Source organism: Papio anubis, chromosome 1 (assembly GCF_008728515.1).
Source record: "Papio anubis isolate 15944 chromosome 1, Panubis1.0, whole genome shotgun sequence".
In the NCBI taxonomy this organism is placed as follows: Eukaryota; Metazoa; Chordata; class Mammalia; order Primates; family Cercopithecidae; genus Papio; species Papio anubis.
Window position 1 is genome coordinate 48657256 of NC_044976.1, and position 25109 is coordinate 48682364.

Here is a 25109-nt window from a genome sequence, read left to right on the forward strand (position 1 = left end):
TGGCCAAAGGATAAACAAACACAAGGATGACTTTCTTACTCCTGCCCCCACTTCAGTGTGCATTTCAGAGCACATCCTGAGAATGAAGTGTATCTGTGTGCACCTCAACCAGGGGTTTCTTTTGTTACAGGTTTTAACAGTTATTATAAATCCTCCCTTGGTTATATGTTATGTGTGTTTTAAACTTGCTGTTCCTTTCACTGAAAGGCTTTTTGTGGGGTTGGGGGCCCAGAGTCAAGGCTTTTGGGGCTCTCTGAAGGCAGATTCAAAGGTTTTCCAGACCCAGTGTGAAATCTGAATCTTGGAAAGTTGGGTGTGTGATGTCACTGTGTCCATGAGATTCCCATATGTGCTTCTGATAAGCTCCACCGCACTGCTAGGGACATAGTGTCTTCATCATCTTGCTCAGTAGAGCTGCACACTTTAATTCCCCTTCCTACAGTCAAGGGAAAGAGATGTAGTCTTTAATAGTCCACATCACACTCCCAGTTCTTTCACTGGCCATGCATGGTAAGTACCCTGACTCTGGGAACTGGTGCACAGTAGAGGAAGTAACCTGACTGCAGACTTCACTTCAGAGGACCAGCCTCTCAAATCTCAATCCCAACATCAATGAAGATAACTATGAGTTATCTCCACATTTCCAGCACACTGTATGCCTGTTCCCAGGGATTTTACATCTTTCCTAGCTCTATCTCATTCCTTTGCTCCTCTCTGATGTTAGTGAGGTGGTGCTAAATGTTATGAAAAGAGAAATGCTTATAACATAGATAAGATAGGGGAAGACACAGCTGTGGTAGGCCTGCCGCCACCTCCTCCACTGCCCCACCCAGAGTAAACATCACTAGCTGATAATAGCATTCTCTTTTCCTATTGAACCCAGATTTGGACTTAGAATGCTTCCTACCAAAATGCCGCAATTAACTGTCACTAACTAGGATAAAGGCTGTACTTGCAATCTCTTTGCTGGCCCTGACCTTTGACTTATAATAAATACTTAGCTGTTTTCCACCTATAAACAGAAAGAGGTCAGTTCACCAGGGTCAACTCACCTGGTTGGAGGAGAGAAGATTAAAAAGACAGTCTTCAGAAATGATACAAGTTACAAATTGTCATGGATTTGCACTTCTAAGAATCTACACCATAATATTTTTTGGCTTTTTCTTGTTAATTGTTTTTAAACAAGAGAGAAGATTGACTTAGTGAATAATAGCAAAAATACTGTCTATTGAGTCGTTAGATTTAGCATATATTCAGTAGCCATTTGATTATCCAAATTCTAGTTAGATACAGAACTATTCTTTAAAAGGACTTTCAAATCTCCAAGAATATTTGCTTATTTTTAAAAACAGTTGTAGCTCACACTTTATACCATGCTCATCCCTAGTTTTTGCTTTCTCTCCTTTTCCTATCTCCCCCAGTAAAACCCCGGCCAAATGAAAAGCAAGAAACTATTCAGTGTATAGCATCAAAAATCTCTATATAAGATCATGCCTGTAATCCCAGCACTTTGGGAGGCCAAGGTGGGTGGATCACCTGAGGTCAGAAGTTCAAGACCAGCCTGGCCAACATGGCAAAACCCCGTCTCTACTAAAAATACAAAATTATTAGCCAGGCGTGGCAGTGCGTGCCTGTAGTCCCAGCTACTCAGGAGGCTGAGGCACGAGAATCACTTGAATCCGGGAGGCAGGGGTTACAGTGAGCCGAGATAGCACCACTGCACTCCAGCCTGGGTGACAGAGTGAGACTCCATCCCAAAAATAAAAAATAAAAAATCCCCATATAAGCTTTGATGTGAAACAAGACATTAACAAATATTGTTCTGCTGTAGGCACTGGTAACCTAGTTGTTTCATCTGGTGCATCCATCACAAATCACACAAGGATTTATTTCATCAGACAGTGAATAGAATTTAAAGGGTCATTTTTTTCTTTTCAGGATTACACAAAAACTGAGAAGATTTCTAAGCCTAATACAAAAGCAGTTGTAATAGGGCAAATAACAATTTTATGTTTTTCTAATGTACAGCGATTCAAGATATATAAATGCACAAACCACTTGAAGTCTTGCTCCAATGATGCTTAGGAATAAATTCCAGATAACATAGCATAAAGGAGTAATACATCTTTATTATTATTGCTTGAGTTTGTAGGGGAAACCCTTTTGGATAAATGCTAAATGAAACATGAACCACCCATCTGTTTAATAGCAAGACATGCCTGTTCATTGTCAAGTATCTCCATCCTCACCAAGAAACCTTTGACAACCATAGGTCAAGGGAATGCAAAAATGGTAGACTTAAGCACTTTAGGGCCATCTCCTAATCTGCCTTTAAAAAAAAAAAAATGAAATTTCCCAAGCACTGGCCAAAGTTAGTCACTTATTCAACCAATAAATATTTATTGAGCATTTTCTATGTGTCACTGTATCTGTGAGATTCCCATATGTGCTCCACTGAATAAACAAATAGAGCCACAGAATGAATGAAATAGACCCTTTCCCCCAAGAGCACATTGTCTATTGTTGGGGTGGGGTGGAGTCAGGGTGGGGTGTGCTCTGAGCATCTACTGTGATAGAACTATTATAGAGCCTTGCTCTGGGAGCCCTGGGAGTCCCTCATGGTTTTTAGAAATGGACCTAGATCTTTCTCTCAGCATGAACATACCCTAGCCAGTCAAGCCATTCCCATCAGAGGAAATGACATAGACATTAGTTTTTACATTTTGGTTTTTGAACCCTGAAGACTCTCCTGCAAACACTCACTCAGCCCTCTGCCCCGTGTCTGTGTCTGTGCATCTGTGTGTTATCCTTGGTCAGACTGATGTCTGGACCAGTCCCCCCTTCTGCTTGTCCCCCCAGGTTCTCCCCAATTACCATTGATGGAATGACAAGCCTTGTGGGAATGAACATCCCTGGTCACACAGGAACTGGGTGGTGCATCTTTGTCTACAACCTGTCCCCTGATTCCGATGAGAGTGTCCTCTGGCAGCTCTTTGGCCCCTTTGGAGCAGTGAACAACGTCAAGGTGATCCGTGACTTCAACACCAACAAGTGCAAGGGATTTGGCTTTGTCACCATGACCAACTATGATGAGGCGGCCATGGCCATCGCCAGCCTCAACGGGTACCGCCTGGGAGACAGAGTGTTGCAAGTTTCCTTTAAAACCAACAAAGCCCACAAGTCCTGAATTTCCCATTCTTACTTACTAAAATATATATAGAAATATATACGAACAAAACACACGCGCGCACACACACACATACACAAAAGAGAGAGAAACAAACTTTTCAAGGCTTATATTCAACCATGGACTTTATAAGCCAGTGTTGCCTAAGTATTAAAACATTGGATTATCCTGAGGTGTACCAGGAAAGGATTTTATAATGCTTAGAAAAAAAGAAAAAAAACAAAAAACAAAAAAATACCTTTGATGCATTGAATGTTCTTTCATAGCTGTCGTTGTTGAATATAATATACATAGATAGCGATGTGCAGGGATTTTTACCCAGCCAGCTAACTTTACTACCTTCCTTGAAGGTGGATCTTTTTAAGATGACCATTCGCTCATTTGAAGAAGAAAAACAAAAAACAAAAAAAATAATAAAAATAAAACAATTTTTACAAAGTAATGGGATTCAAAGAAAGGAAAAAAAGATTTTTCTTTTTTGTCAAAATGTCGATCCAATCAGATTGGTAAAAACCCCCACACAAATTAAAGAGGAATAATAAAAATTGCAAAAATAAAAAAAAAAAAAACTTTTGCAAATTTTTTTATTTTTCCTTTTTTCTTTTATATCATGTGAACTAAAACAGTCTTCTGTTAGGGGATGGGGGCAAGGGGGATACCTGATGACATTAACAATTTAATAACATTAACATTGTTGCCAAAGAGGTGGTCTCTTTGCTGAAAATGGGTTTCAAGAAAAATCTATTTTTATAAAATATAAAGAATTTTTACAAGAGAATCTGGATTTGAGAAAAAAATATTTTGACTGGCTAATTTAGGGGAAATTGACAACTTTGTCGCGTTCATACTGCACTGGTAACTTTTTAGAGATCAAGATGTGTGTTTTAAACTGGATTCGTAGACTGTTTTTTGAAGGATGGGCTATAAACAGATGATCTTCATATCTTTTCATAGCATGTAATAATAATTAAAAAACAATTATTAATTACTAGGGGAAAGGAGTGTTCGTTCTACCCAGGGTACCACAGTTCCCCACAGTCAAAACCCAAAAGCAAGGAGATGAGTTGAAAGACAGTTTTTCTTTAAGTCATCAGTATGGGATGTCAGCAGAACAAAAATTAAAAAGATTAATTTTCCTTTTGATCTAAAACTTCCTTAGTTTGAGCAGTAGGTGCTACGAAATTATTTACATATCTTAGTATCATAGTTAAATGTAATGTGTTTAGGAGAGGAAAACAAAAGATACATTTGCTTTAAATTCATTAAGAAATTTTGAAATTCACTTTGTAGCCCATGCTGATAGAATTGGGCTGTGTTGGTACATTTGAAACACTGTTTATGTTGCTTGAAACACTTATTTATTTAATCGCCGATGTGATGATGCCTATGGCCGAGATCAAATATAGCTAGATTGGCTAGACTACTTATTTGTTTACTTAAACTATGGGAAGAAGCATATTATTGTGTCATTCTGTTGTGTGTGTATGTGTATATACAATATAAATATATATATATAAAGTTATTTTTTCTTTGGGTTAATTTATTATAAGTTGTAACACTTGGCTAGTTTTGTTTGTATATGTCTTAAAATGTTTTCTTATGATATTTAAGTGACAGTTAAAGAGGTATCAAGGTAACTTGTGTAGAACTATTGTTTGATATATTGTCATGTTTGTTGTGAATATTTTTTCTTACTGCACAGTAGAAAAATAAAAACAACTGAGTCTTTATTTTAATGTAACTCAGATTGGGGAAAACAAACAGAGCTAAGGGAACAAAATGACTGAGGGAGCACTCTCCCACGTCCAGTGCACTGATCATTTTAGTATGTTTGTGCTTTGTACGGTTATATATTTAAAACAAAAACAAAACAAAAAAATACAAGGGTTCATGCTCTTCCCTGGGTAATAGAAACAGTTACTCGCTATGCATAATCTAGTTGATAGTTAAATTTGCTATTGCTTTTCTTGTCTTGTTATATAAAATCTTTTCAATACAAGTTTAGTCTTAATGGTAATAAAACGTTATGGTTATTTATAACTTGTGCTTATTTTGTGCATTTTTTCCCATGCTGAACCCACTAAGTGCATGTAGACAGGACTGTTGTTTTCACACTGAAGAGGCAAACTTTGTAGTAGTCGTCGTAGTGGTAGACAGATTACGAATACCAAGGCTGCATCATAGACTCCTCCTTTAAATTTTTTTTCTGTTTTTTTTTCCTCTTTTCGGTTTTGGATATAACACCAGATTTCAGTTCAGAGAACACTCGTTCAACATTCAGGGAAACCTTTTTACGTCACCTGCTATGAATGAACGCAGTTTGCTGGCAAAGTTTTGATGCATTTGCTAAGCATTAGTGGGAAAGGCATGCCAAAATCTTCTCTATAATGTGTTCAATCTTGGGGGAAAAAAAAAGGAAAAAAAATCTTAGGACCAGGCAGTTGTATACTTTAGTTATTAATGAATGACTTCATGTTAATCTTGCTAGTTTAGATGATTTCCAAGGGAAAGTATTGTAAATGTTTTTTTTTTCATAATCTTGTTGTGTTTGAATTATTTGTACTTTATCTGTCCAGACAATAAATGAAAGTGTGTAGAATGGATTTGACTTCCCAAATTTTTAAATGTGTTTATTTACACTTTTTTCCTGTACCATCTTCAGAATTCCCAATATTTTAGCCCAGTCCCTGAAAGTCAGCTCGATATTCAGAAGTCACTGTTCTGGTTCCATGCTATTAAAAGTGTGGTGGTCCGCAACCAGCAGTATCAGCATCATCTGGGAGCTTCTTAGAAATGTAGAGTCTGCATTTAACCAGATCCCCAGGTGAATGAATCACTGGTACTTTCAAGTTTAAGGAGCACTGCCCTGGTTGATAAGCCAGAACACTTGGCCTTGCCTTTGGTGTTACGATACATTAGCACCTGTTAGTCATTTATAAGAAGGCTTGTGACTTATTCAGAGGACAGGGAGCCACCATTTGCAGAGCATCTATTATGTAACGGGCAGGCTGTATAGTATCCTCTACATTCTCTCACTTTATCCTCAGCAACCCGAGGGATGTAGACAACATGATCCTCATTTCACAGATGACAAGACTGAGGCTCAATAAGAATAGTAACTTGACACCAAAAGCAAGTTTCCAGCTAGGATTTGATCCAAGTCTGATTCTACTGCACAGCACTCAGCATTAAGGTTGCAGAACTTGAGCATTAAGAAATATTAAGAAAGCAGACCGTTTGTATTGAAAGTGATAGCTAAGCAAGAAAGGTCACCTTTTTATTTTAGCACTCATTTCTGTTTAAAAGTAGGAAATATTTGGCTGTCTTACCTCTGAATAAAAACTCTAAACAAGGAATTACTCATAATGTGTCTAAAGAACATGATTTCTGTTCAACCTAGGGAGAAAAATACTGCCTATATTATCATGAAGTCACATTAAAATATGCCCTGAACTTTACAGATTAGCTTTTTAGTGATTTCCTGATACAATCACTCATTGATGATCTACTGTCTTTCATTTTCACTTTCTCACTAACTGAAAATTCATACTCTATAAAACATTGCCATCCATAAACTGACACTTCATGAAATGCCCCCACTGAGCCAGATGAACAAATAGTCAGATTCTCTTCTATTTCTAATTAACCTCTTTTTTATTATTATATTAAGTTACCACATTGGTTGGAATAATTAAATTCGGGGCAAAGAATGGGATTTAATTAACCAAGCTAAATATTAAACCTCTAAGTCAGCCTGAACCTCATATAGTTGAACTTAAAGGTTCTTATTATAGTTTTATCTTAAAGACAAGCCCGTATGTTTCTTTTCTGGAGAAAAAAATGGGCATTCAAAAGAACAGTTTCCCACAGGGATAACACAGCTTTACAACCATGTTTGTAGGTCTAAAAATGTTGCTGCCAAACCTATGATAGTTGCCAGTCATCACCACCCCTGCTCCTTAAAGGTGTCATTTTAGTGTACTTTAAATGGACGGCTGCATTATTTTGGAATACCCGAAGTTGGTAGAATCTTCCCAGTTCATGTAGTTCATTCACTAGGTTCTCCTACAGATCTATGTTGAAAATTTTACAAATAGATGTAGGTATTTAAATAGGTCTTGAAAATGTCCATAGAAGACATTCTACATATACTCTCTCAGAAACACTTTCTAGCATCAGCACAATGTGTCTGCCTAACATCTAATAAAAAATTCATCTTGTTGCGAGTATAAGCCTGTTACCTTAAATCTCTAGGCAAACATATATGGTTTCTGTAGGTGTTTATGGAAAAGGTCTAACAAATAACAAGAATACTGAGATTATTACATTTCTTTGAGGTCCTAGGTACATTGTATTTTGCTTGGTTGTGAAATTGCATGTCATAGAAAGCTGACGGCATTTACTTAGTGTTATTTCTGTCAACGTGATAGGAGGAGTGCAAAAAAAAATGTGCTTGTGTCTAAAACCACCCCACATCATCACCATCAACATCAAAACTTTGCTTACTTCTATTACCGAAGATCAAACACTGACCAAATGATGGCTACTGCCAGAAATTTTTATCAGCTGAGGTCCTGTTTAAATGTCTTTCATCAAGATCAATCAACCCTCGTTCATTTGTAAATAAAACATTTTAACCCCCAAAGAATAACATTTAAATGTACGTTTGAAACTCACAGGGTCTTGTGGCGCCCGTACTCTCCTTGAGTCAGCATTTGGGTGTAGATACTTTTAACCTTGTCAAAATGCAGCACGCAATTGCCTTTGCCATAGGTAATTCCGGAAACTCCCAGTCCTTGAAATTATTTTGCCCTTACTTCCTGTAGGCACTATGCATTTGTTCCTTAACAGACACACACATGCAAACACACAAGACAAGTAAGTATTTGTGTAATTATGAATTTTTTAGCTTTCATCTGTGAATTCAAAAATGATACCTGATAAGATAGTGTTAACAATAAGAGTGTGTTTTCTAAACCAAAGAGTCATTAAAATCTTAATTTGAGGCCATCCTGCCTGGATCCTTCCACAGCCTTCATGAACGCTCACAGAATACAGCTTCCAATATCCTCGCACCCTTGACTGCCTTTGTTCTACCTAAAGAAGAGAATAATAAAAGGAAATTACATTTTATTTCCATGAGCTGAAATCAAGTTTTAATATTGTCCAAAAATGACTCGTACCATTCCCTTATCTTATTAGCTTTTTGGCATATTAGGTAATAAGATAATTTCTCATGGTACAGTATTTATGTAAGAATCATATTTCTCTCTGTGCAGATCACTTACAGAAGTGTCTGTTAACAGGAGAGAATGATACATAATCGGCACTTAAGATTAAAATAGACCTGAGAACATAAAAGTGTTCCTTCAATTAAAGGAATAGTGTTTCTCCCATCTCATCCTTTTTGTTTCTGCAGCAGAATGAAAACTGGTTTAAAATCACCCAACCCCGGGTTAATTCCCAGAAGGCTTTTCTATGCAAGTTCAGCTTAATCTACTAGTGGTTCAAATGCAAAGTGGACTCACATGACATTCCAGTATGCCATGTAATTATTTCAAACAATTTTTAGCAAAGTCCTTAAGGTTTAAGAAATTGTTTCTAGAAAGACCAGTGACATTTATTAAGTTTTTCCTGTGCCAGGCACTCTATATGTATTATAGTGTTAGTGAGGGGTATCATCCCCCTTTTACATTGAACAGAAGGAAACTCAGAGAGATTAGGTATTTTGTGAACGTGAGTAAGTAGGTGGCAAAGCCAGAATTCAAACCCAGGTCTGTCTGACCCCCAAGATCCCCAGTTATATACCCTGGCTCCAAGTCCATTATGTTAGAATTAGAGCCAAGACAATTACCAAGTGGTCCACACTTCAACTAAAGGTGAGATGAGTCCTATTATGTAGGAAATAAAGGAAATTACATTAATGTACTGTGCCTGAGTCTAACCCTTTCCCCAAATACTTAATGGAAAAACAGACCAAATAACAATGGTTTACAAGCAAATTAACAAAGGAAAAGTAAAAGTGATAGTTTTTAAGCACTGTTGCTCAACAGTATTTAAAAATGGAATTAGTTTGTCAATAGATCTATTTTAACCACTAAAAATCATTGAGGTAGAAAGGAGTTGAGGATAGGACAGACAGATAAGAAAGTTAACAAGCCAACTTAAGGACCCTTGGAGCTCTGCCCCATGGGTCTCCCCAGGTGATAGGTCCCACTGTGATCCACAGAGGGGTCCATTGTGTGGACCAAGAGCACCATAGTGGTCACTCCTTTCACTATCTGCATTGCCTCTGAATCCTCAGAACAATCCTGGGAAGCACATAACATAATCCCCATTTTACATCTGACAAAAACAGAGAAGTTAAATACCTTGCCCAAGATTGCACAGCATGTTGCAGAGTAGGAATTTGCACAAAAGTCATCTGGTTCCGATCCAATGTCTTTCTACGAAACCATATTGATGGCTTTCAATGCGACACCATTTGTTGATCATCTGCCTAGGTCTGAGGTATGGCAGGGTGGGAGTTGAGGGAATCAGCCTAAGCCTTGTCTACATTAGAATCCTTACTCTGAACACCTGCCATATGCCAGATACTGAGCTAGGGGCATGACAACAAATAAACATGTCTAGCTTTTTTTGGTATACCTGTTTTGTGCATGAAATTGTGCAGTGGGTTATGACAGAAAACCAAAAAAGCAGGAAAGGGAATTTAGAGTTCTATTACAAAGACAAGACCTTTGGAACAATGATCGAGCCACAGAGATGTAGCACAGGTAACTTTTGTGTTGGAGGGAGAATTTCAGGAGATTTTGAAAATCTGTGGACAGTGAAAGGAGCATTCTGGGACCCAGGAAGGAAGGAGAGTTTGCCCTGATGGAAAGAGGACTAGCTCTAGGGAAAAGGTTCTGGGTTGGGGTCCCTGGGACAAAAATTTAATGTCTCTGAAATTCCTGATCAGACAAGGGAGGATTAGAAGTAAAATATGCCAAGTTCCTGGCACTGAATGAAGAGTAGCAGGAATTAAACAATAGCCAGAAAGAGTTCCCAGAAGAAGAAAACTTGGGTCAGGCCCTTTGGCAGGGAGAGGTGGGTTTGGTGGATGCCCCTGCATGTGAAGAACCAAGAAATCCTGTTTGAGTTCTTCAAGTGAGGGAGGGAAGAAATAGTAGGAATACATGTGGGAATAAGTTGCTGGGAATCTCACTTGGCCTCAGGGAACTTAAGCTGCTTTTGAAATACAGTAACTCCAGCCACCTAGCAACAAAAGCTCTGATTGCCCTCAGCAACCAGAGACCCTATTGGTCCCTCCTCTGGTGTCTGGCCATTACAGTGACTCAGTCACTCCATCTCATTCACCCCTGAGACTTAGACCGCTGGGAGCATCATGGAAGAGTCACAGGGACTTCGCCTCAGGGTAAAGGAGTGGAGGCCACGCTAAGGAGCTTAGGTGGGCAGTAGCGGAAAGGGAGAGCACAGGAATAAAAGGAAAAGGGTCACGCAGGCTGAGGCAGGAAACATCTTTAGGAAAGCAGAGTACAAGAAGGCTTTTGAGCAAGGAAGTGAGGTCCCTTCGTTCATAAATATCCAGTAAAGGGCAAATATCTCCAACCCCTACTCCTCTTGGCTGTAGGAACAAGAAAGAGTCAAAAGCTCTGTCTCAGCCAAATGAGAAATGAATCCAATTAAACCATTTGTAAAGGGTAGTCCTCCCCAGCTTGTCACACAATCAGCCTTGTCATTGCCTGGTTACTTAGCTCTGGAAAGCCCTTGAAAGTCAGTTCAACTTCCTCATTTTAATCCTTGGGAGAAAAAGGGTTTTGAGTTGTCCAGCCTCCACGTCACCCTGTGTAACTAGTTATCATCTTATTCCACAAATATTAGGGTTCCTCTCCTTAAAATGCCCTTTCCTCCACCCCAAACCCACGTTTTTCTCAAAGCATGCATGCACCACCCACCTGGCTAGTCCTGCTTGTTCAGCTCAGGATTCACTACCTCCTGGAAACCTTTCTTGACCCTGGCTGGGTTAAGGATTTCTTGATAATCCCACATCCCTCTGCTTTCCTGTATCTCAGCATACTCACATACCATATTTGTACTGCTGTGTGCAGCCTCCATGGGGACAGAGGAATCAGGCATGGTGTCTGCGATGGAAAAGCTCAGGTGTAAGCAGAGTACAGAAGGGCAAGAGCAAAGCTGCAGGGTGTTTGGGAAGCATAGAGAAAAGAGCAGTCAATTCTAACTTTGTGGGGTGAAGTGAGGTTGAACTGTAACATGAAAGGAATCCTAGACCTGTTTAGAACTCAGCTGTCTCATGAAGGATAGAACAGACTTGGACAGGTAGACACTGGAGTGAGTCAAGGAGCATCCTACTGGGAACAATGGAAGTGATCCAGGACCAGGAGTCAGAATCCTCAGCTCTGCCCCTGACTTGCTGTGTAGTATTGGGCAAGTCACTGCCCCTCTCAATTTCCCAGAAGTTAAAGGAAGGTGTGGGATGAGATGGTCTATGATGGTCTTGCTCCTACTGACTCCTAGACATTCATCTGCCCCTACATTTTTCATAGGGTCAGCAAATATTTATTGGCCACCTATTATGTGTCACTGAGGAAACAACGAGAGGATGAAAAAGACAGCTATATACTGCTGAGGTGAGTGCTGTCAAGGTCAAGTGCAGGCTGTTCTGACAGTGAGCAAGAGCACCTGCCTGGCTGAGGAGGAGGAGCACCCTTTCTCAGACTGTGGCATTTGAGCCAAGATCTGAAGGATGAGGACAGTGTGTCCCATCCCAGGCCAGGGGAACAGCATGGGCAAAGGGCCAGAGTAGAGGGAAACAATGTTCAGCTGAGGGACTGAGAGGAACCCAGTGACTCAGCATTGGAGAGGGGAATGGGGTTGGGGTGGGAGTGGTAGCAGGGACCAGATTATCAAGGGTCTTTCAAGCCACAGAAAGGACTTTGATCCTTAAGAGTAATGGGGAGGGCCTACATTTCAGCCAATGGATTCTCTTCTCTCAAACTCACTTTACTCATTGTGATTAATAATAAATAATAAATCCCCTCTCATATATCTATATCTAACCTATATATTTATATCTTTCAATCTATCATCTCCTATCAGTTCTGTTTCTCTGGAGAACCTTGACTATTACACTCATCTGTAAAATAGAGATGACTGATAACAGTACTTATAAGGCCTCTTATAAGGGACTTATTCAGTGTTGAGAGGGTCAAATGCATTAATATGCATTAAGTGCTTAAATGCTACCTGGCAGATAGTAATAACTATATAAATGTTTGTTATTACTATTGCTATCATTCTTATTATTCATCTGGCTAATTCTTACACATGCCTCAAAATTCAACATGAATATCCTCTTCCCTGGAGCTCATTCCTCAATGTCTCAGACCAAGTTATGTACCATTTATCTGTGTTCCCAAAGTCTTCTCTTACCCTGTAGAATAGTTTGTTGTCTACCTCTATGCCTTCTCCCCTAAATCATAAGCTCAGCAATGGCAAGAACTGTGCCCTATTCATCAGTACAAGGTTGTCCATAAAAGAATGTCAGTGAAGGTGTGCAGCTGTGGTAGGCTGAATAATGCCCCCACTAAAGATGTCCACATTCTAATCTGAGGGCATGTGAATATGTTATCTGTCTTAGTTTATTTGTGTTGCAGGATTTTTCCTTAGTTCAGCTAAAGACAGGGTTCTTTGTCCCACAGTCATGACAATTCAGGCTCACAGACAATTTGGATGGTGACTAAGACAGGGTTTTATTGGGTGAAGTGGAAGTAAAGGAGGAAATCGGGACTCTCACAAGGCCAGAGTCCCTGCTAGAGCACTTCTCACTTGGCCATTCGAATCCCAGGTCCCACACAGGAAGAGGAAGGGCCAGGCTCTTCCCTGCTGCAAATGTCATGAACTTCCCCAGGCTCCTCCTCAAATGGGCAGGCTGGATGGAGTTTCTCCATGGACCTCCTCCCACCTGGCTGTCTCATTTGGGCTGCTATAACAAAACATCTTACAGTGGATAATTTACAAACAACAGAAATGTATGGCTCACATTTCTGGAGGCTGGGAAGTCCAAAGTCAAAGCACTAGTCGATTTGATGTCTGGTGAGGATTTGCTGTCGGTCTCATAGTTGGCACCTTCTTATTGTGTCCTCACATGGTAGAAGGGGTGACCAAGCTCCCTCAGGCCTCTCTTATAAAGGCACTAATACCAGTCAGAAGGGTGGACCCCTCATAATCTACTCACCCCCCAAAGTTCCCACCTCTTAATAATACAACATTAGGGATTAGCTTTAAATTTACTAATTTTGAAGGGACATAAACATTCAGACCATTGCATTACCTTAAATGGTTAAAGGGACTTTAGAAATGTAATTCAGTTAAGGATCTTAAGGGGAGATTATCATGGATTATCCAGGTGGATATATATATATATATAAATGTTTGTTATTACTATTGCTATCATTCTTATAATTCATCTGGCTAATTCTTACACATACCTCAAAATTCAACATGAATATCCTCCCCGCTGGAGCTCCTTCCTCTACCTCTCAGACCAAGTTAGGTACCATTTCCAGGATTGCCCAATGTAATCACAAGAATCCTTTTAAAAGGGAAGCAGGAGGATTCAGACTCAGTAGTAGGAGAAGCAACAATGGGACCAGAAGATTATAGTAATGCGACGAAGGACCCATGAGCGAAGGAATGCATTTGGCCTCCAGAAGCTGAAAAAAGGTAAGAAAATTGATTTTTTTTCCCTGAAACCTCCAGAAGGAACACAGCCCATCTAACACCTTGATTTTAAACCTCTGATCTTCAGAACTATAAGAAAATAAGTTTGTATTGTTTTTAAGCCACTATATTTGCGGTAAGTTTTTATAGGAGTAATAGAATACTAATACATCAGCCAAGCATAAAGCAGGAGTTAGAAAAAGGATAGTTGTGGGGAGAAGCCAATGTTTAGTCCAGGCCCTCCCTGGCATCGGTGAGAATAGGAACAGAGTTGATGGTGGCCGCTGTATCTACACTCTTTCTGTATCTACACTCTTAACACACATTCATCACTCTGGGCCCTCAGGAAGCAAGATACCACCACCATATTAGCATCATCATCCCCGGATCTCAGGGACTTGGTGGATGGTGGAGGAGGCGAAAAATCAATGGGTCCAAAGATATCAGTGAACTGTCATGCTGGGCTCCAGAAGAGACAATTTGGAGTGTAAATTAGGGTAATAGAACAGTGGCCTGGGAGATCTAGGTTCCTGAACCAGTTCCTGGGTTCAGTTTTGCATGTAATTCTGAACAAATTATATACTCCATACTTGCTCTTTCTCTTATGTTCCACATCTCAATTAATTTTGGGAAACCCAGGAGTATTCCTAAACTCCCTCCCCTCCTCTCAACCATCTAATCAATTACCAAACCCTATCAATTTTATTCTCCTGAAAATTTCTCAAATTCATCCCCTCCTCTCCTCTTTATTGCCACTACCCTGATTTAAGTCTTATTACTTCATTCACAGGCTATTAACTGAATCCCTTCTATGTACATGGATTCAGACACTACCCTCACAGGAGACCTTCCCTCCTCACCTTCTGCAACTCCACCTACCCCCTCTGTCAGGACAATCTATCTAAAATACTCATCTGGCCAAATCACTGCTCCACCTAAATTGCATCAGTGAATTCCCATTACCCAGGTGATACAGTCCAGACTCCTGAGCATGACTCACAAGACCTTGAATCATCTAGGCTCTGGCGGCTTAACCAGCCTCATCCCCTTCCTCTTCCTGCCTCACAGTTTGTGGTCCAGCCCTGCAAAATTACTACCTGTTCCCCGAATATAACACAGTGCTTGTCATAGGCCTTCTCCCATTAATTCTCTTCTTCCTTACTAACAGAATCCTGATTTTATTAGGGCAACAAAATGTCTAGCTACAAAACATCTTTCACATCACATGACTCTGGCCAATGAGAAGTAAGAATTCCCTTGTGAGTCTTCTAGGAAAGCTCCTCAAATGGCAGCAAACTCAACGGGCATGCTGTTTTCCCTTTGCCATTGCCCTCTTTTCCCTCTCCCTTCTTCCCATCTGGAATGCTGGTGTGATATCTAAAGCTGCATGTGCCGTATTGCAACTATGAAGCAACAGACAAAAACCATGAATGACAGATTAGAAACACCTGGAAAGCCTATGTCCTCAGTGGTATCCCTAGGCTGCAACAGCAGCCCTGGATTATCTCCTCGGAACATATTATTTGAGAAAAATACACTCCTTACTGAAGAGCTTCCCAATAAATGAACACAATCTTTATTAATGTGCTTAATTTATTTCTTCAACCCTCTGATTAGACAGATGGGGCCCTGTGCTGTTAGAGTCCCCAAGCCATTCATCTCTGGCCCCAAACAGCCCGTCCCTCTACCCTGCTGGGCCATACAAACGTTTTCATATGTGTACTGCTGTGTAAAAACAAATGTTACACAACTTTGTCTGTCTGGTTTAAGTCTGCTTATTGCTCTGTCCCACTTGACCATTGCCTATGCACTGAGATTTCCAGTGTTCCTCCACGTGTCTCCACTGCCAGAAGCTCCATCACCACCTGCCTCCAGATTTTCATCAACTTATTGCTGCCTGCATTAGTCTGCCGTGCATCTAAGACTCCTCTTGGGCGACCCGTCCAGTAGCACTGATCTATCTTTGACCCCCAATGCTCCTTGGGGCCTCAGTTTCTGTCATCATGCTGACTAGAATATCTCAACATCTTTGCCCACCTTCACATCTCTAGAGCTCCTCTGTCTTTCCCCAACTCTCCAACCCGCCTCTCGCTCTCTCACTCTTGCTTGTCATCAAAGATGCACCTTTCCTTTCTTTTATCCCATTTTGATAAAGAAGGAACAGTTCTACCACAGAGTTGCTTGGATCCCTAATGACTCAGTAAAATATATATTTACTGTCAGGGCCTGGTCAGAGGCTAAGAAGAGCTTTATACTGTGCCAACAAATAGTGCTCTTTAGCCCTGAACCCATTTGCTACTATGGTCCTCAGTGCTAGACTTTCTCCTCACCTAATATTTTTTCCCCGGAGTCCCCATTATCCTTATCATAATCTGGATTCCAATGCAATGCCCCCATCCCCATGACCTCAATGCCCATCAAATAGGATTATATACCCATCCAAGTTCCGACTCACGGGGTCTATGCCAACCCAGGGATGTAGCTAGACACAAGAGGGCATGAAATGTACATAGAGTCCTGAGCTTCCTGCTACTGAATGAATAATTAAATTCTCCAAGTCTCAGTTTCCCCATCAGTAAATGTAATAGCAGGACTACCTGGTCTGTTTCATCAGCCTGACACCAGGAAGAACCCCAGGGACAAGCCTGAGGCCCCAGACTACTTTAGAACCAATATAGGAGCCAGGAGAGAAGGAGAAATGAGGGGGAGAGGAAGTTTTCAATCAGGTGCTGGGCTTTCACTGCCAAAAAATTTCCCACAAACAAACCCACCCCAGCAAAGGAAGCTACTGTCGGCTGGCATGTTGCAGAAAAGAAGGCGGGCATGAGGCCTCATTAATCCAGCGACTGTGGGATCAGTTGCAGATACCCCCCAGCCCACCCACTTTTTGCCATCTGCTGCTGCTGCTGCTGAGCCAAACGTATGCAGCTCTGGTGGGAGCCCAGCCGGAAGCCAGAAGAGGGGCCCAGACCCTTGTGTATGGGGCAATCTCAGCAGCAGGGACCCTCGAGCCCAGACTCATGCCCCAGCTGTCTCCCAACCCCACCCCCATCCCCAGTGCAATGCCGCAACACTCCACAAGTTGGAAGCCGCTGAGGGAGAAGTCCCAGGGCCCTGAACAAATATTAGACAAATAACCGACTAAACTGCATTGATTGAGAACTCACTGTGTGCCAGACACATACCTTATATCCCATAAGTACTATCCCAAACCACACAAAGATTTCAAAACTACATCTGTCATAATTATTGATGATTTCAATATGCACAAAGACAATCTTTCCAATACCTGGGCTCCCCAACCTACACTCCTCCTTCCACCTCAGTTACTCCCTCCCTGCTCCTCCCTTAGGCCTTAATAGCTTAATTTCAGTTGAAAGCTTCCTCTTGTCAATATCTACTTCCTATCTCACTCCCTTTACTATCCTGACTCAAAATAACCCTTCAACCCTCCTGGGACCTTCAACTCACTTTTACTGTCCCTCACCCCCACCATGTCCTCACTTCCCTGTCTACCCAGTTTAAATTCCATATAAAACATATAATCCTTCCCTTGTGTACACTTTCATTTTCCTTACCCTTCCCTCAGTTCATTGTATTCTTTTGTTTCAACCAAAGCTCTCCATCTACTGTGTACCTGCACTCTCACAGCTGAACACGCACTGCAAGAAAAAAACACATATTCATGCTAACCAGACTCCCTTTACATTAGTGACCACCAGCCTTGTGTGGGCCCTAAAACTGCCGAAGCTCGCACTGTATTTATCTAGTGCAATCACTCTCCCTCTCTCCTAGATGGTATTTTCCTACTTTTTCCTCTTTCTTCAAACCTCTAACACCTCGCTTATCTTCATTCTCAACTGAAGACCCAGCTTCCTATTTCACTGAAAATTGAAACAATCAGAAGAGAACTCCCACTAAACCCCTGCTCCCCCTTCTCTCATTACCATGGATGAGCTGTCCATTGTTCTTCTACCTGTGTGTTAAATCCCACCCCTCACCTACTCAAGAACATAGATCTAGCAGTTCTCCTCTCTTATCCTGCATCATTAGGTTATTCCCTCTCTACCGAGTCATTCCCATAAGCATACAAACATACTTTTACTTTTCCCATCTTAAAAAAAAACAAAACTCCCTCTTTACCCTAACTCTTACTATTACCCCATTTCTCATTTTCCCTCAACAAGAAAACTTCTTAAAGTATAGTGATATGCACTGTCCAATTTCTCTTTTCCCATTCTCCCTTGAACTTCAGTAAGATCTGCTTCCCCACTACTCTTCCCAAACTGCTCTTGTCAAAGTCACCAGTGATCTCCCCGTTGCTAAATCCAAATGGCAAGCCTCAGTCCTTGTGGTACTCAATCTTGCAACAGTATTTGTCTCAGCCAATCACCTACTCCTCCCTGAAATGCCTTCTTTACTTGCCTTCTGGGACTCCCCATTTGGCATATTTTCTTCCTACCTTTCTGGCCATCTGACAGTCACCTCCTCTGTTTGACCTCTAACTGTTGGCGACTAAGTTCTAGGAATTCTTCTCTAACTACAGTCACTCTCCATGGTCACTCATCTAATGTCGTGGCTTTCAATATAATTAATGTTCTAATTACTTCTAAATATATTTCTAGCACAGACCTCTCTCCTGAACTCTGGAGACATATGTTCTACTGTCTAGTATACATTTCCACCTGACTACCTAAAGGACATCTCAAACTTGCTCCCCCCCAAAAAAAACCCACCCAGTTTCTTTTTGCCCTTTCCACCCAACCTGCCCTCTCTCCATCTCAACAAATGGAAGCACTATCGTCTCAGTCACTCAGGCCAAATCTCTTGGAGTTACACTTACCTCCATTTTTTCCTACTATTCTCTAAAAAGTCTCCCCATTGCGTACAGATTTGTATCTGTTTTGTCACTATTAAAACTTCAGCTCCGAAAAGAGTGCCTGGTCCTTAATAAATATTTGCCAAATAAAGGTATAACTAAATTATTCAGCTGTTCATTCAACAAATAAAATAATTATTACAAATTGTAATAACAGATAAGAAGGAACGTGCTATTGGATAAGATAACTGAGAGGTTCTGCTTAGAAAATAACAGAGGAGTTCTCTTTTCCCTGAGGAAATGACATTGAAATGAGACAGAATGAGACATTGTGGAAAGAGCCAGGAAAAGAACATTGATGCAAAGGCCCAGAGGTAGGTGTGAGCTTAATGGGTTCTAGGAAACAACAGATGGCCAGCGTGGCAAAAGAACCGAGAGGGAAGGGAGAAAGGTACTGTGAGACATCGGGGAGCTGGAGAAGTAAGCAGGGGCGAAGTCATGAAGAGCCTTGAATGCCAAGTGTGGTCATTGTGGCATTCAGCACAGAGATGAGGGCCCAGAAAGCCTCAGGAGAGGGAGAGGGTGGGGTGAAAGTTAAAGGCCAAGGGAGGGGCACCAGAGACTCCTCCAGATTCCAAGGTCTGCATCTCCTACTATATAGAAAGCCAAGGACTAGAGTGGTTCACTCTCGTGGTCCAACCCAGGGTTTTATTGTGGGTTTGACAAAACTAACCAACTAAAACTCCAACTAAAAGCAGGAGTGGATTGGTTATTCTAACTTAGTTATAAATCTAGTAACTGCTTGTATTTACCTCATGTCACGTAGTTTAACTGTCTCTATGGGTGCCCCAGAGGGCAGACACTATCTGTGGTTGAAATATGTCTCTCTCTACAAACCATAATTCCTAAGGCCCTCCTAAGCTCAGGCCTAGTAAGAATCTCTACTGCCAACCAAGTCCCTATAAGATGGCATTTAAAAGCAGCCCCTCACACACTGCAAATCCTGAGTGATAATATGGAACTTATAGCAATGGGCACTCTATCCCCATCCTCTGACTTTAGGACAGGACTAGAATCTAGCACAGAGCACTCAGTGGGTACTCAAAAATGTCTGTTCAATTGAATAATAGGAAGGAATAAATTCAACATCAGTGAGAGCTGCATGGGTAACAATCAGTGAATGAATGAAACCCTTTAGCCTCTCTCACTTGCCTGTCTTCTTATAGAAGGTTCAAACCTCTTCCATCTTAAAAACAAACAAAAGACCACCTTGCTGGATCTCCATGCTCTTCCTTCTAGACTTCTCCTGGAAACCTTCTCTCTCAAGTTCCTTTATAGACAATTTCTTGGGTGTCTATACTTACTTTTTGTGGGAGATTTTACCCAATCCCATGACTATAAGTACAATTTGTATTCTGATGGACCAATCTATATCTTCAGCCTCAACCTTTGAACCTATGTTTCAGGTATCCATTAGACCTCTTCAACTGGATGTCAACAGGTACTTTTGGACATGTCAACTTGACATGTCCAATACAGAACTTAGTATCTTCCCCCTGAAATCTGTGCCTCCTGAGGTGTTCTCATGTCAGGGGCTGTCACCTTCAGTCATCCCCATTTTATCTGGGTTTTGCCCTTGACTCCCCATTCTGCCTTATCATACACATTCCACCAAATAATAAGAATTTCTAGATTCTAAATCCTGTCTCTGAAATGTCAGGTCTCCTTGGATTCTTTCTGTAGGGGGTGTTGTCACCAAGGGTGGCCCCAAACTGTGTGAAGAATAGAGAGATCAGTCAGAGGCTCCTGGGAGCCTGAAGGGAAGGAGAGTCCAGTGGCCCAGCAGCGCTTGGTCCTTACTGTGAGCCTTCTCAGAAATTCTCTCTACGGCAGTGGCTCATGGTGGTGAGACATGTCCCAAAGAGTTAAATAAACCAAAGACTAACAGAAATTCTTAGTTTTCAGGATGGCAGATAAGAAAAGAAACAACCTGTCAAAAAACACTGAAACTCCCTCCTCTTATGAGATAAAAGAGCTGACTGAAATCAGTTGGAACCAAGATGCCCAACTGGAGCTTGCGCAGAGTGAGCTTGCTGACATCACAGCCACTACATTTCACACCAACTCCTCCCGAATTTGCACATGCAACCCATGAATTAGCAAACTAACTAAAGTAAGTCACATGGGCATGCCTAAATACAAGGGAGCAGAAAAGTGCCTGAAAGGAGAAGATAAGTGAGATCTCTGTGGACAACCACAGAGTGAGTGGGTCATATCCATGGAGAGACATGTGTGCAATATGCAGCTAGTGTCAATGATAGTGGAATGAATCTGCATGCAACTCCAGTAAATGCTTACAAGAGTATGTTAGTCCATTGTTGTTCATATTCTCTCCCCCTCTTGCCTAATGCTTGCATGGAATCTGGTCTAGTTCCTCAAGGCCTTTCCCTGTGTCAATGCCATTTTCAGAGTGCTCTCTCTACTGAAGATAGACAGTCTGGGGCTCCACTGCACCTCAACACCACTGTCTTTTGACAGAAACCCTAAAACACTGGGCCTTGTTTTCATTAAAATAAAGCCCCCAGACTCCCGGAACTTGGTGATTTGACCACCTGCAAAGCAGACCAACAATTCTATTTCTTCCAATTTCCCCATTCCTTATGTTAGCCAGTTTCCACTTCCCATTTGCTCTTTCTTCTTTTCTAAGGACTCCTGATGTACTGTATGGCTGGCCTTCTCCTATCCTCATCCCACATATGTACGCTAACTCTGCTCTAAAATAAGACACAAGCATTATGGAAAGAACATGGGGTTGGGGTCAGACCTAAGTTCAAATCCTGACTGTACCACTTACTGACCATATGACAGTTGGTTTTCTTGTCTTGTAAAATAGGGGCAAAAATGACAACCACATGGATTACAGTGAGAGTTAAATGAGAAAATGTATGTAAATCACACATAGTAAATTAAGACAGCTGTTTTTGCTGTGGTGATCTTATGGCCATATGTCTAATCTTCCCTACTAGACTAAAAAGTCCTTGATGGCAAAGACCTAGATTCTTGCCAACACTGACTCCCCGGACTCAGCAACTAGGGCAGTGTCTGAAACCTGATAGGTGCTTAATAAATATTTGTCAATGAATATAAAGAGTTTTGTTAATATCAACTAAAGAAGATCCTGAGACAGGCCAGATAGCACAGACACACCAAACCAAAGCTGGATCTATCCTCTCTGAAACTGGCATCCAGTTGTCATCATTTTTATATATATTGAGAATTGCACACATTATTAAAATCTCAAAAAATGACTTCCCTCCCAGCTGGCCTTCTGCTGCAATGAAATGACAAAGATCTGACATCTTCATCATACAATTACTAAAACATCCTTTTGAGTTGTCATTTTAAAATATTTGCCCAATTTAGCTGGAGTTTGAGTTTAATTACAGGAAGAAATGTGGGCTTGAGTAAGGTTACACTGGATTTGGGGAAGGGAAGAGCAGATAACTGGATCCCTCCCACTCACCGAAAGACTTCAGCTGGCCAAGATAACTCCCAAATAAGACTAGACATGTCAAATAAAGCAAGAAACACAAAAGAAACTTGGAAACCTTGAAAAGAAAGACAAGGTCATGGAACAGGAGTTTAAGTGGGCCTTGCTGAAGCTTAAAATCCTTCACTGTCCCTCCAGGGCCTCAGAATGTAGGGTACGATGCCTAGCCTGGCATTCAAGTTTCCCGGGATCTCACCACCCCTCCAGTCTCTGCAACCCTTTCTCCTCCCTCTCCCAACTTCCCCCCATCACTATCAATCCCACTGACCTATGGACCTTGGGGTCTCTTGAAGCTTCTTTCTTGACTGGGCCCACTTTTATTTCTTTTTCACAGTGGCCTAGGTTGGGCAGGTCTAGTCCATCTGCCAACAAATATTTATTTGGGACTTCTTATGCACCCAGCATGTGCTGGGGACAAAGCAGTTAACACAACGAAATAAAATTCCCTGGCCTTAAAAAGGAAACAGACAATAAGAATAACCACATTTAAAAAACTATAGCCTTTTAGATGTCGACAATTTCTTACTAACTTAGTTATTTTTTCTTTTTCTTTTAGGACTGGTAAGTGAAGGTAACAAAAAAAAATTAGTGCTTGATTCAAGGTAGTTTTTGAAACATCTTTCTTTGATCTTCTAAAAACTCAGGGCAACACCCAGAACCTTCTCTTACTATTGTATTGACACCCATTAACTGATATTTCTTGCACATTATATTGTCCTTCTGACTACATAGGGAGCTACCTGGGGGCAGGGATGGAGTTTGATTCTCATGAAGGCACTGGAGACTATCTGCTGAATGAATGAGGGGGAGATTGTGCCAACTCTGAGCTGCCTGTCTAAAAATGTCTTCTAGGGATAAAATCCCTATGAACTGAGATACCTGATGACTTTATAGCATCTTGGAGAGAAGTATGGCTATTTCTCAACCCAACTCCATGGAAATAATTATTGCAAAACTCACTATCTAGTGAGAATCTTCTCTTGCCAGGCACCATGCTGGGCCCTCAACATAGAATGTCTTTTTAGTAAGTAAAAAGTTCTCCTTGGTAATCCTCACAGTGCCAATAACTGTGAGAAGTACATGGAAATTACTAGCTGCTATCAATATTACTGTGTCTAAAACTACCGTTTTCCCCTGCATTAGAACAATCTGAACATTGTTAGGCAAAGACATCTAAGCAATTTTAAAATTATTTGAGTCATGACAGAGAGACTCACAACTGAAATATTTACCTTTCAATTTCAGGTGAGGACGTTCCTGGAGATTGAAGATGTGACAAGTTCCCGCATCGTGTGAGCATCAGAGAAAAGTTCCCCTGACAAGTCACGTGCAGAGATAGGAACCGTTGATTAAGGAGAGGATTAATTTTATCTTCCAAGTATTTCTACTGGGAAATACTCTTAGATTCATAGAATAGTGGGGCTGAAAGAGTCCTTTGAGGTCTCCTCCTCAGCTCCTTTGTCTTATGGATGGGGAAACAGAGGCCCAGAGATCAGAATTGTATTCTAATTATTCAGCCCTCCTTCTACCACCACCCCCCCACCCACAATCCATCCTCCAACTAGAATTTATTGAATGATTAAAGGAATAAAAATGAAGGAGGCATTTGGTCTTGATTCACCCATTCATTTATTCAGAAAGTATTTATTGAATATCCACTATTTGCCAGGCACTGTTCTAGGCACAGGGAACAAAGCAGTAAACAAACCAGACAAAAATCCCTTCCTTCATGGAGCTCACATGAGAGAGGCAGTAGACTGCATAGATTGTTGAATGGTTATAAATGCTAGAGAGAAGAATAAAGCAAAAAGGAGGGTCAGATACATGGTTTGGCTCTGTGTCCTACCCAAAACTCATGTTGAATTGTAATTCCCAGTGTTGGAAGAGAGACCTGGAGAGAGATGATTGAATCATGAGGGCAGATTTCCTCCTTGCTGTTCTCATGATAGTGAGTGAGTTATCACAAGATCTGGTTGTTTGAAAGTGCGTAGCACTTCCACCTTCACTCTCTCCTCCTCCTGCTCCAACATGTGAAAATGCCCTTACTTCCCCCTTACCTTGAACCATTATTGTAATTTTCCTGAGGCCTCTCAGTCATGTTTCCTGTACATCCTGCCAAACTGTGAGTCCATTAAACCTCTTTTCTTCAAAAATTATCCAGTTTTGGTTTGGTGTGGTGGCTCACACCTGTAATCCCAGCAATTTGGGAGGCTGAGGCAGGCCGATTACTTGAGATCAGGAGTTCAAGACCAGCCTGGACAACATGGTAAAATCCTGTCTCTACTAAAAATACTAAAATTAGCTGGGTATGATGGTACGTGCCTGTAATCCCGGCTACTTGGGAGGCTGAGGCATGAGAATCGCTTGAACTCAGGAGACAGAGGTTGCAGTGAGCTGAGATCACACCACTGCACTCCAGCCTGGATGACAGAGCGAGAGTCCATCTCAAAAATAAAAATAAAAATAAGTTACCCAGTCTCAGGTAGTTTTTTTGTTCTTTTAGGGGGGTTTTGTTTGTTTTTTTGTTTTTTTGTTTGTTTTTTGAGACAGAGTCTCACTGTGTCACCCAGGCTGGAGTGCAGTGGCATGATCTCAGCTCACTGAAACCTCTGCCTCCCGGGTTCAAGCAATTCTCCTGCCTCAGTCTCCCCAGTAGCTGGGATTATAAGCACATGCCACCATGCCTGGTTAATTTTTGTATTTTTGGCAGAGATGGGGTTTCACCATGTTGGTCAGGCTGGTCTGGAACTCCAGACCTCATGATCTGCCTGCTTTGGCCTCCCAAAGTGCTGGGATTTCAGGCGTGAGCC

At 41.3% G+C, this 25109-nt stretch overlaps 1 protein-coding gene and 2 long non-coding RNA genes across 20 annotated transcripts in view; 2 read left to right on the forward strand and 1 right to left on the reverse strand.

The window, feature by feature from the left end:
* Positions 1–5790, forward strand: part of ELAVL4 (ELAV like RNA binding protein 4) — a 156091-nt gene extending 150301 nt beyond the window's left edge. For 10 of the 18 annotated variants that reach the window (XM_003891860.4, XM_021941443.2, XM_017961397.2 and 7 more), the window contains one exon: positions 2860–5790. In XM_003891860.4, the coding sequence (XP_003891909.1) occupies positions 2860–3187 (328 nt within the window). In that variant the 3' untranslated portion in view covers positions 3188–5790. Of the gene's footprint in view, positions 1–2817 lie in introns of all 18 variants that reach the window. The other 8 variants (XM_009208299.4, XM_017961374.2, XM_009208329.2 and 5 more) reach the window with 1 other exon arrangement.
* A 2043-nt stretch (positions 5791–7833) lies between these two features.
* On the reverse strand, positions 7834–13817 carry LOC103885062. Its single transcript, XR_002523436.2, has 3 exons — positions 13699–13817; positions 8125–8284; positions 7834–8030 (listed from the first exon to the last, which is right to left on the reverse strand). It is a non-coding gene; the product is annotated as an uncharacterized LOC103885062 (long non-coding RNA).
* Positions 11763–24190, forward strand: LOC110743811. Its single transcript, XR_002523438.2, has 3 exons — positions 11763–11838; positions 13813–13933; positions 23545–24190. It is a non-coding gene; the product is annotated as an uncharacterized LOC110743811 (long non-coding RNA).
* Positions 24191–25109: the final 919 nt, after the last annotated feature.